Source organism: Apteryx mantelli, chromosome 2, assembly GCF_036417845.1.
Source record: "Apteryx mantelli isolate bAptMan1 chromosome 2, bAptMan1.hap1, whole genome shotgun sequence".
Lineage (NCBI taxonomy): Eukaryota > Metazoa > Chordata > Aves > Apterygiformes > Apterygidae > Apteryx > Apteryx mantelli.
The window spans coordinates 139,130,339-139,147,155 of record NC_089979.1 but is presented as its reverse complement, the minus strand read 5'-3'; the positions used below and the strand labels follow the sequence as shown (position 1 = coordinate 139,147,155).

The following is a 16,817-nucleotide window of genomic DNA, read 5'->3' as shown; positions in this document are numbered from 1 at the left end:
GTTTTTAAAAGCTTTGCCAAGTGTATTAAAATAGTATTGGCATATATGTTTAAGTGTGACTATTAACATCAGCTTAAACTCTGCTGATTTTTATTAACTTAACTTTAATTTCCTTTGAGGTAGAATAGACTAGAACAAGAAAAGTGAAAGAGTTTTGCCAAATAAATAAATAAATAAATATCTCCTGGTATAAAGCCCCAGGTTTTCTAATGAGCTAGCAGCATATGTACTTTCAAAGACAAAAATCTGACCTGCATTTGACAATTATAAAATGCTATGCAGTTCTACAGTTGTACAAGTATCTGTTTTGGTGCTATACTAAGAGATATGTTTCTGCTCTGTGACTAATTATCTGTTTATCAATGGAAGATGCAAAAGGGAGTTTGTAACATCAGAACAGGCAAGAAAGAAAGAAAGAAATGCTTACAGAAAATACATATAAACAAAGCAGAAAATGGAAGATGTCTTTGAACAGGCCTCTGAGACAAGACTTTGCAACTACAAATTACAATGGGTTTTAGAGGCTACTGAACAAACTATTCTAGAGTATTCAGTAAAAACACTATTTCCTCTCTGCAACTGTTATATCAGCTAATACATACCCTGTTTCAGAAACAGGTGTGTATAAATAACATGCCAAAGTGACTACCAGGCTGACTATTTTTTTCTTCAAATCTGTCCACTGGACCACAACAGATAAACTTACCTTCTTGACACGAGGAAGGACACAAGGTCCAGTCACTGAATGGAGTGACAATACAGTCTTTCCTACAAGGAAGCAGACATGGCCTCACTGTTTCTGGCCGAAGACTCTCCGGACATCTGAAAATGGAAAAAGAAGAATTATCAAATAAACAATCATTCTGTAGTGAAGCAGTTAATCATGAGAGACACTGAATGCCTGCAGGTACTCGATGGGAGTGCTAGTTGCCTAGAATGCACCAGGATTAAGCTCAGAAATAAAAACTGTTATAATTTAAATACAACTAGGGGAAGCAAGCCAAAACCAGTGTATTCTGAAGGTGGGCATTTAACACAAAACAGTCACAGGTCCTCACTCGCCATTCCAAGCTCTGCCTTTTTTGTGTCATTTTCAAACTTCCAAAGATTATAAAGAGAGCTCATCTAGTTTAGCTTAGCAAAATACATTTCTAGCTCTCTGTAAATTTACCAGAAGCATAAACTGTAGAGAAAGGGATATGTAAACTAAGCAAGACTGCTAGCACAAGAACAAATAGGTATGAGCTGGTCATGATGATGACAGAAACCAGAAAAAGGTTTCAAACCACCAGATCAACGAGACTGTGAAAGACTGTCAAGCAGGGACAGAAAACTTTGTTTGTTTTAAAAAGAGGCTTGATTGGTATTAAAAAAGGCTTATAGGACTGCCACATATGGGACTCATTAACCCAGGTCACTTTTGTTGTTCTGTGTTCCCATGTTTTCATTATGAACAAACAACTCTCAAAGCTGCAATACTGGTTGTCAGAAAAAAGCAATAGCTTTTACAGAGGCACTGCAAATCTTTAAAATAACTTAAAAAATGCATAGTATATGGACTGCAGGAGGATTACATAAAGAGGTAAGAAAAATATCACTTCTACATTTTGGAGCTTTTGGCTCACTGCAAAAAGCTAGATTACTATTATCGGTTTTTCCTCCTGTTGGCCGCTGCAGATCTTGGACCAGAGAGACGAGAGACCAATTTTACATTTGGATTGGATCAGCTGGGGGAGCTTGGCTTGCATGAAGCATCTTTCCTGCCAGGCTGGAGGGAGCACAGGCAAGTTATGATGAACTACCACTACCAAGAAAATGTGTTCTCCACAGTCAGGAGAGAACTACATCTGTGTCTGTGGGGAAGGAGGAGCAGGGGTAAGAAGAGGAAGGAAAGATGAGCTGCAGCTTCACAGGGATGCAGTCTTCAGCCATAATGTTTGCTAGTTCATGATTTCCATCAGCTGCCTCTGCATTTCCATGTCAATCCACATAATCCTCTCCAACTATGACCCATTAGTGTGAAGCAGTGACAGCTTCTTGGTTATAATGAGGCCCTCTTATAGTGACATCTCCACCCTTTCTTTTTTATCCCCTAAAAATGCTAATGCAAAGGACCCTGAAATATTATAGCTATACCAACATACACTTTCATCACTTCTTCATAGCCTCTCTCTCTGTTTTTAAGTCAAATTGTGCCTTTTAGTTTATATGGGATTCATCAGATCAGATTATGTATGTGTGCATCATATATACAGTCAATACACTTTAAAAAATGATTTGCCACCATTTACATACAGTGACTATGTTTTCAGAAATTTTCTCTAAGGTTAAAATTGAAAATGCTTCTGAAAAGTACTGAACATTGACTTACTAATGTTTTTTTCCTTACAGAACTACAGAAATTATAAACATACAAAAAGTTTGAATTATACGTATTCACTGTTTCACTGAGAACTTCATCTTTCAGGAGCACTGAACATTGCAGTCCCTCTTCAGATCCTTGGACAAGGCAATTAGTTCAACTAGAACATCATTTCTATCTTTTATATTGCTTGTGTTTAGTATATGTGGCTTAAAGGAAAGTATTGATTTTTCTGCAGTCCTTATTCAAGGTCAAATTAAACAGAAGCGATACGGGCTGAAGTCTGTAACTTGTGAGGCAGATAAGGCCAATAATATTGATTGTATCACACCAAAGTAATCCTTTTTATTAAGGGGAGTTTAAAGCAAGGTTCTTATTTAGATTTTCATGTCAAATGTCTTGTTCTGTAAAAACGATTGACCAATTTTAATGTGACAGCTTGAAGGAGCAGCCAACACTTTTTGTTCTTATTTCACAGGATTCATTTATGATACAATACAACAGTCCTCCTCCCAAAAATTTAAGGTCAAATCAAAGGCAGAGACATTAACAGTGGAGTTAAAAATAAGAAGATAAATCATTGTAGCTTTTTCTTTTTAATCTAAAATGAGTACCAAGTAAAAGATAATGGTATCAAATGACTGGATAGATTAGCTGCTTAATGTACACATATAGCAATTTAGATTACCGAATGTGCTAGTATTATTCTCCATATTTCCATTTAAAGTAAATTAGGAATTAGTATTGCTGAATAAAGCAAGCAATGACAGGCACTGTGCAAATATTTAGTGCGAGAACAGCTGCCTCATGAATGTTTTGAAAGATCTCTGCTATCAGCTATTTCAGCTCTGAATCTCTCTTAAATGAGCTCTATTTAGAGACCGATAAACTCTATGGAGATATTATCAAATTCATTCTATTAGCAGCTATTCTGTATTTAACCCCCTTCATATATTAAACTGCAAAAGTAAATCATTGGGCCAAAGGCACTACTTACAAAATATGTATATGAAAAAGAAACCATCCGTGCATACAAAGGTTTTCAAACTAACATTATGTCTACACTGCCATGTCAGCTGTACTATGCTTCAGCACATTGGTCTGCTTCTGAGAAGGAGCACTTACATGGGCTGTACTGTATTTAGACCCAAAATAATATGTTTGCATGGATCTGCACTAACCCACACAGACGCACCTTTGCTTGAGGCTAACTTGAGGATCTCCAAAATGGTGCTGCACTGCACACCACATGCATGCCCCAAGAATTTTATTTTGTCTCAACCTGATGATAGTAAGGACCCAGCTAGATTTAGCAATCAGACAGCGGTCAGCAGAATCACCACTGTAAATATCATCTTCAACAATCAACGTTGAGAAAGATATTTCATAGTCCTTCTGTAACTTTGGTTTTGTACTTTTAAAAGATGACACGGACATGGGGGTATTTTGTCTTTGCATGGAGTCATTTGATTATATACATTTAAAGAAGCAAAACACAAAGGTAATTACAATATGAAAGAATAGTTTTTTTGAAGAAGTTTACTTTTTTGGGCCCACTTGTCCCACGTTGACTCTCACACAGATTACTTTTCTTGTCTGCATCCCAACAGCACAGGCGGCCTCCCCGTTCCAGCTGGCAGATGAGTTGAAAGGAGACACAGAAGCATCCTCTATACACTGTCCCCATGGTCCAGTCTGCCAATGATACACAGTGCAAGAGTGTTCGTTACAGCTGCGTGTTTCCTGTAGTGCACTACTATTTGGGCACTGAATTCCTCCTGGAACAACAAAACAGGGCAAAAGTTCATGCAGTAGAAGAAAATAAAATAAAGTGTTTTATTAAATATACTAGGAAATCATATTATCACTTTGATTACATGAAAAAAAATGATGTTCCTTCGTTGTATTCTTTATACGCCACTTTGGCAAACTTCAATGAACAGATGACGCAGGACAGAATGTCCATGGACAGTAAATAAAAATGTATATTATGAAGACACTAAAATGATCATAACTTACATAATACACTAATGTCCTTGCAGTAATCTAAAGTATTTTTATTTAGTGGTTCCCCTAACAAGAGACTGTATGAGATAATACAGGAAGACAGGAAGGCTCTAAGCAGAAGACATGGTTACATGCTCTAGTTATGCATGCCTAGAGACCACTGTTTATGTCTAATTCATGGATCAATTAAAAAGATTTTTGGAGCTCTTGTCCTAGTTCCCAGTGGATATTTATCCATGTTACGTAATTACCAAAGAGTATGGCACAGCTGGCAATTTCAGGTCCAGACTGAGATAACAAAGGCTGTAGCAGGTTAGGATTAAATGCATTCATGTGCCAGTAATTGCGAAGAAAAATTCAGATAATGCTATCTTTGTTGTGTCTGGTTTTAGATAATGTGTTCAGTTTCTTACATCCATGCACTTCAAAGTTAATCTATCTTCCCAATCCTCTGCAAGTAAAAAGCTCTTTCTTACAAGACTAGATCATAGGCTGCTAGATATCTAGTCATACGAGTAGATATGTCTCCTAGATCTCTAATGCTGTGAGACATACAGAATCCAGATACAAGAATTTATTTAATCATTCATGGTCTACATAGAAACAATAGGATTCCTATTTCCAGGTGATGGAAAGCCAGAAAAAAAACCTAAATAACATTTTGTTCTTTCCTAAAAGACAAAAAGAGTCAGAAAGACAACTGAAAGAGATGGTTTTGTAGTAGTTACAGTATATGAACCATACATGCTTTTCTCTGAAAATAAAACCATATGTTCACACTAAGAACATGTCAGAGAACATATTAGCCTTTCTGTCCCACTGCTGAATTTCAGATGGACACCCTGACCTACAGATATGCAAGAGGGAAGGAGTTTTAAGCACTTGTTGTTGAGAAAAATTAAACAAACAACTAAGTATAACAAAGGAAACAATGGATCCTTCAGGTACTCCAAAACAAATAAATCTAGTGTCATAAGAGGAGAAAATGCTATATACCTTAAGTTGCTTTCATGGAAGAGCTAGCTCTGCAGTCATTCTAGGAGACCATTCTAATTAATTCACAGGACAAAATCTCCGTTCTGGAATTTTCTCCACAGGGATACTTTTAACTTCTGAATTTGGGTTAAAACTATTGGAGCTACCAAGCAACAATAAACATGATGTTAACTCCACCATTACCATTCGAGAAGTCATGCCAAAGACTAGCTAATCATAAGTTTTGGAAAGGGGGTTAGTAAGACCTCACAACTTGTGAATGCAAGTCAAAAATGACTAAAATTACATTTTTTGACTAAGAACAGATGCAACTCAGGTTTATCAGAATTGTCACAGATTTCAAGATGCATAGCATCAATACAGTACGTCATATGTACTTTCCATAAAAAAAAAGGAATATAAGAGAGTAAATTAGGAAAAAGAGAGTATTTTTAGTACAGTCAAAAGTTCTTTAGCATAGGAGAAAAAACTGTTTCACAAGAAGAGACTCCCGCACTACAACGGATAAAAAATGAAAATTTAAAAAAGATAAAGACATTTCAGTGTTGCTAAATTAATTATTTCCATCTAACATTACCCCAGGGACTTCTAGCAAGACAAAATATATGCACTCATTTCACATACTATAGATATTGTATTTTCAGATATTGGTGAAGCTCAAAAGAAACACTGAGGCAAATTCTTAAATTAAAGATGTGTGTGCCAGGGAAGAAATGGCTCCTTGGGAATGGATGCCATATCCACAAGGTCCTAAAGCATTTGAGAATAAAGTGACAACTTAGATTCAGTTTTGACAGCTATGCAAGAATGTATATTCAGGGAATGTATATTCAGGGAAAAAACTCAAAAGAAAGAGTGACATTGACAGTAAGTGCTCAGGAAAAAAAATCTGGGCACAAATATCTGCAGCTCAGTGACAATGCAGTTCTGTTCAAATGAAAGCAGTAGTTAAGAAAACTATGAAAATAGAATCTGGAAATAATATCACTGACTATCAGTAGTAATAAATATTAGTATTACTAAAAATATACTATTTACGTATAATATATATGCGCCATTCTCTCCAGGAAAATATCATTCCCTTGTGCTCCCATAAATTAAAATAGGTAAAGAAAAAGCAGAAGGGGTTGGAAAATGGGCAATTAGATATGTCCTTTATAGCATCTGTGTAAGGGTGACAAGATCAGAGCTGCTCAACTTTGAGAGCATTTCACTAAATGAGGACAGGTTTGACAGGAACATAAAAATCAGTAGGTGCCATAGAAAAAATAAAATAGTTTTATCAAAAATAAAATAATTCTATCAGAAACAAGAACAGTGGGCACACGGCAACAATGAATACTTTTTAATTTAATACATGATTAGAGGAGTGTAAATAACCGTGTGGTTGGCAGTACTAAAAAATAAACATTGCAAGGTATGAAAAACAGTCGGAGCTGAAGCATTTCTTTTTGGTTTGGATACTTAAACAAAAGCAAGCACATTTGGAAATGAAAGGCTAGCTTTATAGAGGGACCTGCATATTACTCACAAAATAGCAGAAATATAAGGGTAGTTTTCTCAAACAGTTTATTAGAATTGCCATCTACTTAGACTGCTTTTCTGCCTGATTTGGAGTTGGCAATGTGTGAGACACCTCACCCTAGAATACTGAAGGATGGGTTCTTATAAATCTTTTTTGTGACATTTTCTTGATAAATTCCAAGTTTCAAAATATTTAGCAATTTTAAAAACATTTAAGGATAATTTTAATTAATCTTTTTGATATCAGTCATTTTACAAATGCATTTCAAATGCATGTAACTTTACACGCATATTTAAAGCTAGAATATAAAGCATTTACTTGCGCACAGCACACTAACTGAATGTCTATCCGAAGTATCTAAAGTTTAAGAACAGAGATGCAACTGAAGTGACTCTTGAAATCGAGAGGGTGAAGTGTTGCACATTTCTTCTTTGCTGTGGGAAGCGGGTAGACACAGACGGCTCCAGTCCTGAAGACAAATGCGGGTGCAGACCGCTAATATATAAGAACAAAGACTGCCTACGTTGGTGGGTACCTCCACTCCAGTTCTGCCGACATTCACACTTCCTCACCGAGTGTATGTTAATTATACAAATAAAGCAGCACTACTGAACAGGAGAAACCTAGAGAGACCTGTCCTATAACATACAACGGGCCAACATTTGGCGTGCACTCATGGTCAAGCCTTTACCCGGACAGTATTTGAGTCCAAGATGTCCACATACCAGGCAATTATCTCAACTGATGAACCTCAAAGGACAAGGTGAAGCACAGTAACTTCCTCTCCCCCTGCTCTCCTTGGAAGCCAAGTTCTTTTGAAAGCCTAGCTTGAAATTCACGTTTGCCATCTCCAAAACTATGGCTTTTTTTATTCCTGTTTCAGTTGAAATCAGTCCAAACTCATGAAAACCTGTGGCTTGTCCAAAACTCATCTTTTGAGGAATAGCTAATTTGTTGAGAAAACAATTAATCAATTCTATGCTTTTGAATTTAATTACTAAGCACTGTAATTTCAGCCAGGAGCATATATGCAAATTAAAAAAAAAAGAACCCAACCCAATGGGCATAGGAAGAGTGAACACATTAAAAAGCCCTATGTATAACTCTTCTTTTGCAACTATAAAGTCTAAGTACACTGGAATCTTAACAGCAATAAAATTTTAAGGCACGGCAACCATCATCTGCCTGAGCTGAGAAGAAACTCCTTTGATCCACCTATTCCTTATACATTCAGTAAATCAATCTTGCTGATATATGAGAAGTATGAGCTACTGGTCCCTGTCAAATTGACAACTGACATTCTATAGCATTCAACTCAGTGATGATTAATAGCCTGTGATATATGAGATCATACTGGATAGTCCTTCTGGTGTTATACCTTATTAATCTATGAACATACAATAACCACAGTAATATATCAGCATCCACATGCACTGCTTCCATCACTGCCCTAAAAGGTTGTTTCAAATAAAACAGTCCTTCATTGTCATTATTTTCTTCTTTGCACTTGACTTGCTTTTTTAATCTTTACTTTTTCAAAATACAGTCTCAATCATTTACTACTAATAAAACTTGGAATGTATCCACAACATTATGCTGTATGACACTGTAATAATCAATCTACATAATCAATCTACATAACTAATATTTACCAAGAAATTATGACTGGTTTAGTCATTTCTATTCTGAGGTCATGGTCTATGCAAAGTAGTCTTAGCGAGTATATAGTAATTATATAAGGTTTCCTAAAACCAGAAAATAAACAAAAATTTAACAGATATAATAAACAGAAAATAAAACAAAAATAAACGGAAAATAAAACAAAAATAAACAAACCCTATATTCAATGGATATAGGTTGAGATGTATATGATTCATGTATTACACTTCTTACGCAAAACAACTATGTGATGTATCAGGTTACATCATTATGTCCTTTGCTGTCATTTTAAATTTTGAGACAGTGACTCTCCTGAGTTACTTGCTGCACCATGAAGATGTATTTGACAGTGACACAAATGAGGTACCACTATAGGCAGGCTCACAGACAGGCAAATTTATAAATCACTTCACCCTTCAAACCTTCAAGCTGAGGACAATGATCTTGGAAAGATATCAAAAAATATTATTATGACACCGGTTTTGACATAGAGTCATCGCACAAACCACACAAAATCTTTATCTTGAGGAAAGAGACCCCTCTCTCTTTTTCCCTTCCCCACCAAGTGCGCTTAAATAAACCCATCCCAGATCAGCATAACCACACCGTGCTTGACATTTGATAGTGGTATGGTTTGAGTGCACAGACGAGACGTTCTGGATGAGGAAATGCTCAGGTGAGAGCGAACACCTGAGCTCAATTCCTAACTCGAGCAGAAGTCAGTGTGGAGGGGCCGGCAGAAGAAGGGGGTGGGAACAAGAGACACTTGCTTACCCAATCTCAACTTACCCTAAAGCTTATTGGAAAACTTTGTCACTACTGTAATTTACATATGGCTTAAAATCTTCCTGTGAATCTATCCTTGTAACCAAGGAATTATTATAAAATTGCTGAATTACTCCTATTCTAAAGCATCCGTGAAAATCTATTTTACAGCTTCTCTTTCCTGGTGACCAGTAACGCTAACTTAAGGGTTTCTTCAAACCACTTCAGTAGCATGGGAAGTAAGAAAAAAAATTAGGACTTAAGTGTGAAATGATGTAGTTCTATCACAGGCAGTCATCTGTCATATTAACATGCAAAAAGGCAAAATATGATATTTTTTATTTCAAAGAAGAGAGAAACTGAATCATCAGGGACAATCCTCTCATAGGAAGCCATTTGAGACCCACATACAACAGCATATTTAAGATGTATTTACACAGTCTCAATAATTTCGATAGGATGTTCTGGTTTAAGTAACCCAATGAAGGAGAATTAAGCACTTCAGTCACTTGGAGGGATTGCAATAATCCTTGTGTTTGTTATGACTGGAATGCTTTGATCTTGTCAGGTTTGTAGACTCAATTTGCCGTGACTTAACAGCAGGATGCACGAGATCAAGGACCCACAGTGATAAACCTGGGCTACTTATGTCATCTCAGAAGCCAAGTTTGGCTTTATTCAGAGGTTGGCAACAGACTTGCACCTTCTTTCATCAATTCATCTTCAATCCTGATAGTGTGGGGATTGTATAGTTATATACAGTATATTTATATTTGTCCTATTGTGTTTTGAATGAAAACTGACTAATACTGGCTATATTATATGGGAATTGCCATGAAGTAGCTTACCTAAGCAATTATTCTGTCTCTAATATCAGCAATTCAAGAAAAAGGTTAAAAAATCCAAAATGTAACACCAGTGGGACTGCTAGGACAGAATTAATAGCTATCTTCAGGACAAGGTTTTAGTGTGTAAAAGCAATTATTGGTCTTACAATTATAAGGCTTGGGTTTTAAATGGTATTTACAGAATTTACATTAGCATGTAACAATTGTTAATAATCACATGCATTTTTTGATAAGCTCTCAGTAGAACTGAGGACTGTATGTCGCCCCCAAAACAGGTTCATGTGGAGCTGCCTTATTTTTATCAGCAGGATGCAGACTATCAGCTCCGCTAATACATTCCTACACTGTGTCCTCTGAACATAAAACCACGTCCCAGCACTGCCTACGCAACCAGTGGATTGCACGCTGGGGACGCGGCTGATCTTTGTCATGCAGTTCTGCAGGTGAGGAGTCATGCAGTTATTTGTTGTGCTGCAAATGACTGAAAAGTAGGAGAGATTTACAAGCAGCAAGGTGATAGTAAGTCTAATTTCAGTGAAGCACAAAAATCGAAAACTAAACTGACACTTTTTGAATATCATATAAAGCAAAGGTGAAAAGGTGAAAAGTACATTCCAGTTAGAGTTGTAATGACAATGTAGCCCCGGAAGATTTGTTTATTAATACATTTTATATACATATATATAAATACATATATATATATATATATTCTCTGAAGTTTTTACAGCGTGCAAGGGAACACCAGGCTGAAGATACCAGACCAAGATGTGAGAGAATTGGTATAATAAACGAGCTAGGCAGAGATACCAGCTTGTGACCTTAAAACAGCCCAGAATAACCTCATCTCTGAATAGGGGTAAACAGGCCAAGTTTAGAGGCAAGCTGAAGAGCTACAAGTTAGCTTGTTCGGCAGTAGTGTAGGGATCTCACCTGTACTACCTGTGTAGTTTGAGACCTGTCAATCTTTCTTGGTGATCATTTGATGTTGACTCTGATCATTACACAACAGGGATAAATAAAATTCACATGCTTAAAATTCAGTCTATGCTTCACTGCTTTGCTGCATCCTCTGCCTTGCATATTATCCTGAGATATGTTAAGTACCAAAGTCCTCTTCAGAACCAAACCAGTACATTTGAAAAAGCAGCATAAGAAAATGGAAACATTTTCTGGAATATTTCTGACTTTCACTTCTGTGGCTTGCTTGTTAGGTTGTTAAATCTCTGCCTCTGGTAAAATTGTAAAAGTATATAGAAAATCTATTATCTTGACCTACATGGAAGAGCAAGTAGACATGAAAAACATTTATTTGCATTGTCATCTGAAAATGTGTCTCTGTGTTTCCTCTCAAAATGAGTCCATATGACACACTATAAAAGGGCAACATAAAAATAATATTGTTCCTAATTTTAAAAGCATCTCCACTGTGTGACATAGATCCGTTTAACTAATTTACTATTTAAATCACCTACTAAAATAAGTGTAACTCTGATCACCTCTTACGCTTCTAAAAATGCACTCTTGTAGGGCAAAGGTGCCTGCTCTGTTGCATTTTTTAACAGTCACCTGCACCTGAATCCTATGAAAAACAGAGTAGACTTTCAGCAAAGAAATTAAGTGTGTATGCAAAGGGAGAGTGTTTTGGTATGCAAATATGCTCACCCCTCTTTCTTTCTCTATTTCTCAGAATGGGTATTCTGTTTCACTACTCCTGTACCGTAAAGCTTTCACATTTCTAAATGTGAAAGGCTAAACCTCATCTTAACTCTGAAGAAATACAATACATAACATTTTAAAAGCAGAATTAAAACATGCATGTAACTTTTTTATATTTAAAGTATTTAACCTTATTTGCAGTATTATGTGTAAGTAAAAGTTAAAGGTTTACCAAGAAATCTTTGGTAAAAACGTCCCCTTGCTCCCAGTGTTGCACAGGACAGGGTTTACCAGTTAGACACTGGCAAGCCTAAAGTGGCCATTTTAGAACCATATACATTTGTTCTAGTCCCAAAACACAATGTACACTTAAAAACAAAACAAAACAAAACCAGCTATAGAAACCATGGAAAATCACCAAAGATGAACTTAGGTCACGAACCTATAAAACCTTTTTCTTCTTCTCTTTCATACTATATCTGTCTTTTATTTGCATTTATTGCAGAAAAAGGACCACTTGCATGAATGGAAACTATTCACATGAGTGAGGATCTGCAGGACCAAACAAAGTTACTCTATGAATAAAATTGTTGATGTGGTAACAATAGTTACTAATTTGGGCTAAGAAGCTACAAAAAAAATTTGTTAGTGTTTGAACCCATTAAAACTCTGATCTTGTTAGCATTCATACTTTCATACTTGCAAAATTGGACCTTAATTAATGCTATGGTTACTGACAGTCCTCTGTAAATATCTTTCATTGACGATTGCACTGGACAAATCATTTGTCTTGTTTAATTTAAATAGAAAATAGGAAAACAATACGTTTGGAATACATATAGTAATACAAAATAATAACAAAGGATAACATTAATTGAAATAAGCAGCAAAATAAATCTCTTCTTTAAAACAGCCTTAGGTAACATGACTAGATTTAGGAGACACATTTAAATAATATTTCTATATCAAAAAAACAAACTCCATAGTCTAATAATCTTTTTCTTCTGATCAAGAAATTATTTTGACGCTGCAAAGACAGTTGATAATTCACAGTCAAACCAAAGCCTGCACAAGCATGCAACCTTACCTTCACCTGCATATGCCAGAATAGAGCGGGCTCGCATCTGCTTTCCTTCTGTGGTTTTGCCGGAGCAGGTGTGCGAGCAGGAGGACCAGCCGGACCACATGCTGAGCACGCAGTCCTTTGGGCACGGAGCGTCGCAGGCAACAGGGATTGGATAGATAGCGTCTCTACACAGCTGCCTGTCAACCTCTTCTCCTGGGAAAAAAAAGGCCGGTAGCAGTCTATCATTTGTTAAATTAACTTAAAATGAGCAATCCAGCCCAGATGGGCTCACAAATAAATTAGATTCTGTTCTTGTACATAAACAAGGTAAACAGATTTGTTATTAAAATGACTTCTCTGCCTTGATGTTAGAAGAACATGCTCAAGCCTAGTTTAATTTGATATTCCACTGAAGCAAATACCAGCATGGGTGGTCTTTGAGATTTCACTTTGTTATTATATCGTTGGTTATATAAAAAAATCCTACTTGAATAACAGTGTGAATAATACACCTATGGAAAACTGCAAAAATGTGCAATGCATGGGCATTAGTCACCTAACCTTAACACATATTTGTTGAGGAAGGAGAAAAGTATTCTAACTTCCAGGTCATGAAATTTGTTCTGTGTCTCAGTTTTATAACCCCCAATTTATCCTTTGAATTGCAGCTGTACATCAAAATATAAAGACAGATGGAGTAAGCTGGAGTCAGAGAATTTTGTTTCATCATAAAGGTCTTCATTAATTAGACAAACCAGTAAATGTCACTCTATGTCATGGAATTATAAACAACAACAACAACAACAACAACAAACCGTGCATTTTCATTCTGTCAGATCAATCTACACATATAATTAAACTAAAAAGACCCAGGCTGGTATAAATTGTTTAATGAAATACTAGTCAGTGGTTAAAGCAGCAGAACTACTTTTTTGGTAAAGAAATCCCAGTAGAGTTGTATCTGAGATCTCTCTGAACAGAGTCCTAATCATAAAGCGGTGAGTTCTGTAAGGTGTCAAATGATTCCCTCACCAGATCAGTTAATGTCCATTAAGTGATGGATGAACGAATGACAAAGTACTCAGACACCAAAAATTCTCAGTGAGAGTGACAAAAGGATTAATCTTCACTTTAGACAAGTTGAGGGGGGAAAAAAAAAACAAGCTAAGGAGAAAGAGATTTGTATTCAGTGTTTTAGAGTTTTAGCCTTGTTATCATATACTCTAACTACAGAAAGTGCTTTCAATGAATCCAGGGACTGAGCAGGAGCCCAATACATGATGCCAGTTACAAGGAACGGTGAAAAAGTTGCATGTAAGAGAACTCTGGGTTTCTAAGGCTCCATTAACCACATATAACCAAGTTAAGATCCAGTCTCATTTACACATAGGGAACTTTTTAAAAAGTTATCTGAAAAGCATAAAATTTCAAAAGCATCTGAATGCTTTTTGCGTTATATGGTCCTTGCAGTGCTAGGGCATAACAATTTCTATTGAGTTATGATTCATCTACTGAAATTTTATTGATGTGTATGCAATCCCAATGGAACTGAACAGGACCATCTATTGTATTACATATGTTATGATCCATCATGTCAGCTATTTTGTTTTAATAGCTAATGTCAATGAGTAATGTCTCATCAAGATTTGCAATGAAAATAAGTTCTCAATATATCAAAACATTTGTTAAAAATAATCATTAAATACTCTATAATTTAATGATAAATACATCAGCTGATGTTAATGATCGCCACCTGGACTCTGAAAAACTAATTCAATGAGAACCGTGGATGCTGTAAATCAAGCAAAGATCTATAAACACTGCTTTATCCAAGCCCCAAATTAGGCTTTTATTGTTTAACAGAGTAATAATAAAATGAATCAAACAGTAATCTAAACAGAATCTACATTCTTGTCATTCAAACTTTACAGAGTCTTTAAACCTCTCAAACAAGAATTTCTGCAAAACTGAATTCCTGAAAATAGGAGGTTCTTTAATACTAGTGATATATCAGGATCCCCAGAATTACTAATGACCAAATTCTTCACAAAAAATGAAAAGATGAAGGTCATCGCCTCTATATGCCACTAACCAGTGTCAAATATTTTATTCCTACAGACCCTTTAGTCACAACAGAACTGCAAAGGTCAGCCTTCCTCAGCTCTGCAGCAAGGGCAAGTCCTGCGGCTCATGCTTGTTAGATGGTCTGAAAAAGTCATATTTATCTGAATTATACAGACCTTTGAGATCAAGCCAGTCTCCATAGTCATATTTTCCCATATTACAAATAGATTTTTGAGCCCTGTCAAAGGCTTTATAAAAACTCCCACACGAAGCTCTGCTTCCCACACTGGACTCTCTCCACATCAATTGCTCCTTCTATGTTATCACAGATCATCCCAGACCATCACCAGTGTAAGAGGGATTCCCGCCTCTCCATCAGGATGGTACTTGTCTTGGTTGAAGGAGAAGGAGGATAAGCAGACTGAAAACTTCTTTGAGAAAGAATGAAGCTAGAAAAGGGATGAACCTCATCCTCAAACTGTTCTACCTCCAGGTAACACTCAACGAGGTAAACTGCTAGGACATCTTCACACCTTACAAGAAATATCATAGAATCACAGAATGGTTGAAGTTGGAAGGGACCTCTGGAGATCGTCCATGTCCAACCCCCTTGCTCAAGCAGGGTGATATCACTACTACATATAGTATTATAATAAATAATAAAGTATGTCATAATAGAAAAGTAAAATACTGTAACAAACTTATCACTTATCAACCACTACCGCTTTAACTGGAAACTCAAGTTATACTTGGAGCCACAATGAGAAATTGCATGGATTTTAGTTTCAGTTGGAATTTATATTGAAAATAAAAAAGCCTTCAATCTCTTCCAAATCAAAGCCCCCTTTTATCATTTGCTTTTACAGAGAAAACTTTCTATAAATACGTATCTTCCCTATTAGCATTCAGTTTTTGTCAACAGTCTAATTCTTATCTGATGAAGGCAATGGGACAGAAATGCAGTTGGAAGGAATATTTTATAATGGGTACTTCATACTTTCAGAGAGATATTTTACTTGGACTAAATTGTTTCTGACATTTCACTAATGATTTTAGGAACATCTTGACCTTTGTTGCCATCCTCTTTAAAGTGCATAGTGTAGTCAGCTACCAGGAACCACTCAACCATATGCTGGGAACAATGCCAATGTAAAGACTAAAGCTACTTAGAAAAAGTCCCATTTGAAAGTTTGTCATCTATAGTCTAGTATTTGAGTTTTACTGTTATATATGCATGTTGCACAAGAGATGAATGTAGATCTCCATAAACATGAGTCAAAAGTCCCTGCCCTGAAGTACTTATATTCTAAAAAATATGCCAGCCTCCCCCTCCCCAGAAAACCCCAGAAAGATAGAAACAAAATGTGACATTCCCCTCATAAGAAAACTCTTTGCCATTGAGCAGTTGTTTTGCCCATTAAAACCCAGCAATAGTCCATATTCAGAAACAGTGTTTATGTAGTTGAATGATATTTCTCTCTCATGCAACACATGCAGACTAGGGGCTAAATTCTCCAAATTGCACTAGAAAGGGCAACTGTATGTAGAAATGACATGAGGCAACAAAGTTTTTCTTTCTCAAGAATATAAAATGTCAAGAACTGTTTAAATCTTTGCTGAGAGTTTTAGAGATTTCTATCATCAGCAGAGACTACCGAGGAGTCAGGCCTTCAAACTTTCATCTCTTCCCTGAACTGTTCGGCTGGCTCCTGCTAGATAAGCAGCAAAGGGTGTCATTACATTAAAATCCCTTTGTGGCCTACTTTGTGGTGTGAAGACCCTCTAGCACATGTGCCATTGTTGCTTTACTACATTCACAAAGCAGACATCCATGAAAATTTGGTCCAGAGGCTAAAGGTTGGGCTAGAA

The 16,817-nt window shown here is 36.3% G+C and overlaps 1 protein-coding gene across 1 annotated transcript in view; it reads right to left on the bottom strand.

Moving 5' to 3' along the window:
- The window catches only part of THSD7A (thrombospondin type 1 domain containing 7A), a 208,828-nt gene that overhangs the window by 66,268 nt on the left and 125,743 nt on the right, over positions 1–16,817 (bottom strand). Inside the window, exons 8-10 of the mRNA XM_013941489.2 lie at positions 12,906–13,097; positions 3,906–4,140; positions 707–822 (exon numbers count right to left, since the gene is read on the bottom strand). Coding sequence (XP_013796943.2) covers positions 707–822; positions 3,906–4,140; positions 12,906–13,097 — 543 coding nt within the window. The remainder of the gene's footprint in view (positions 1–706; positions 823–3,905; positions 4,141–12,905; positions 13,098–16,817) is intronic.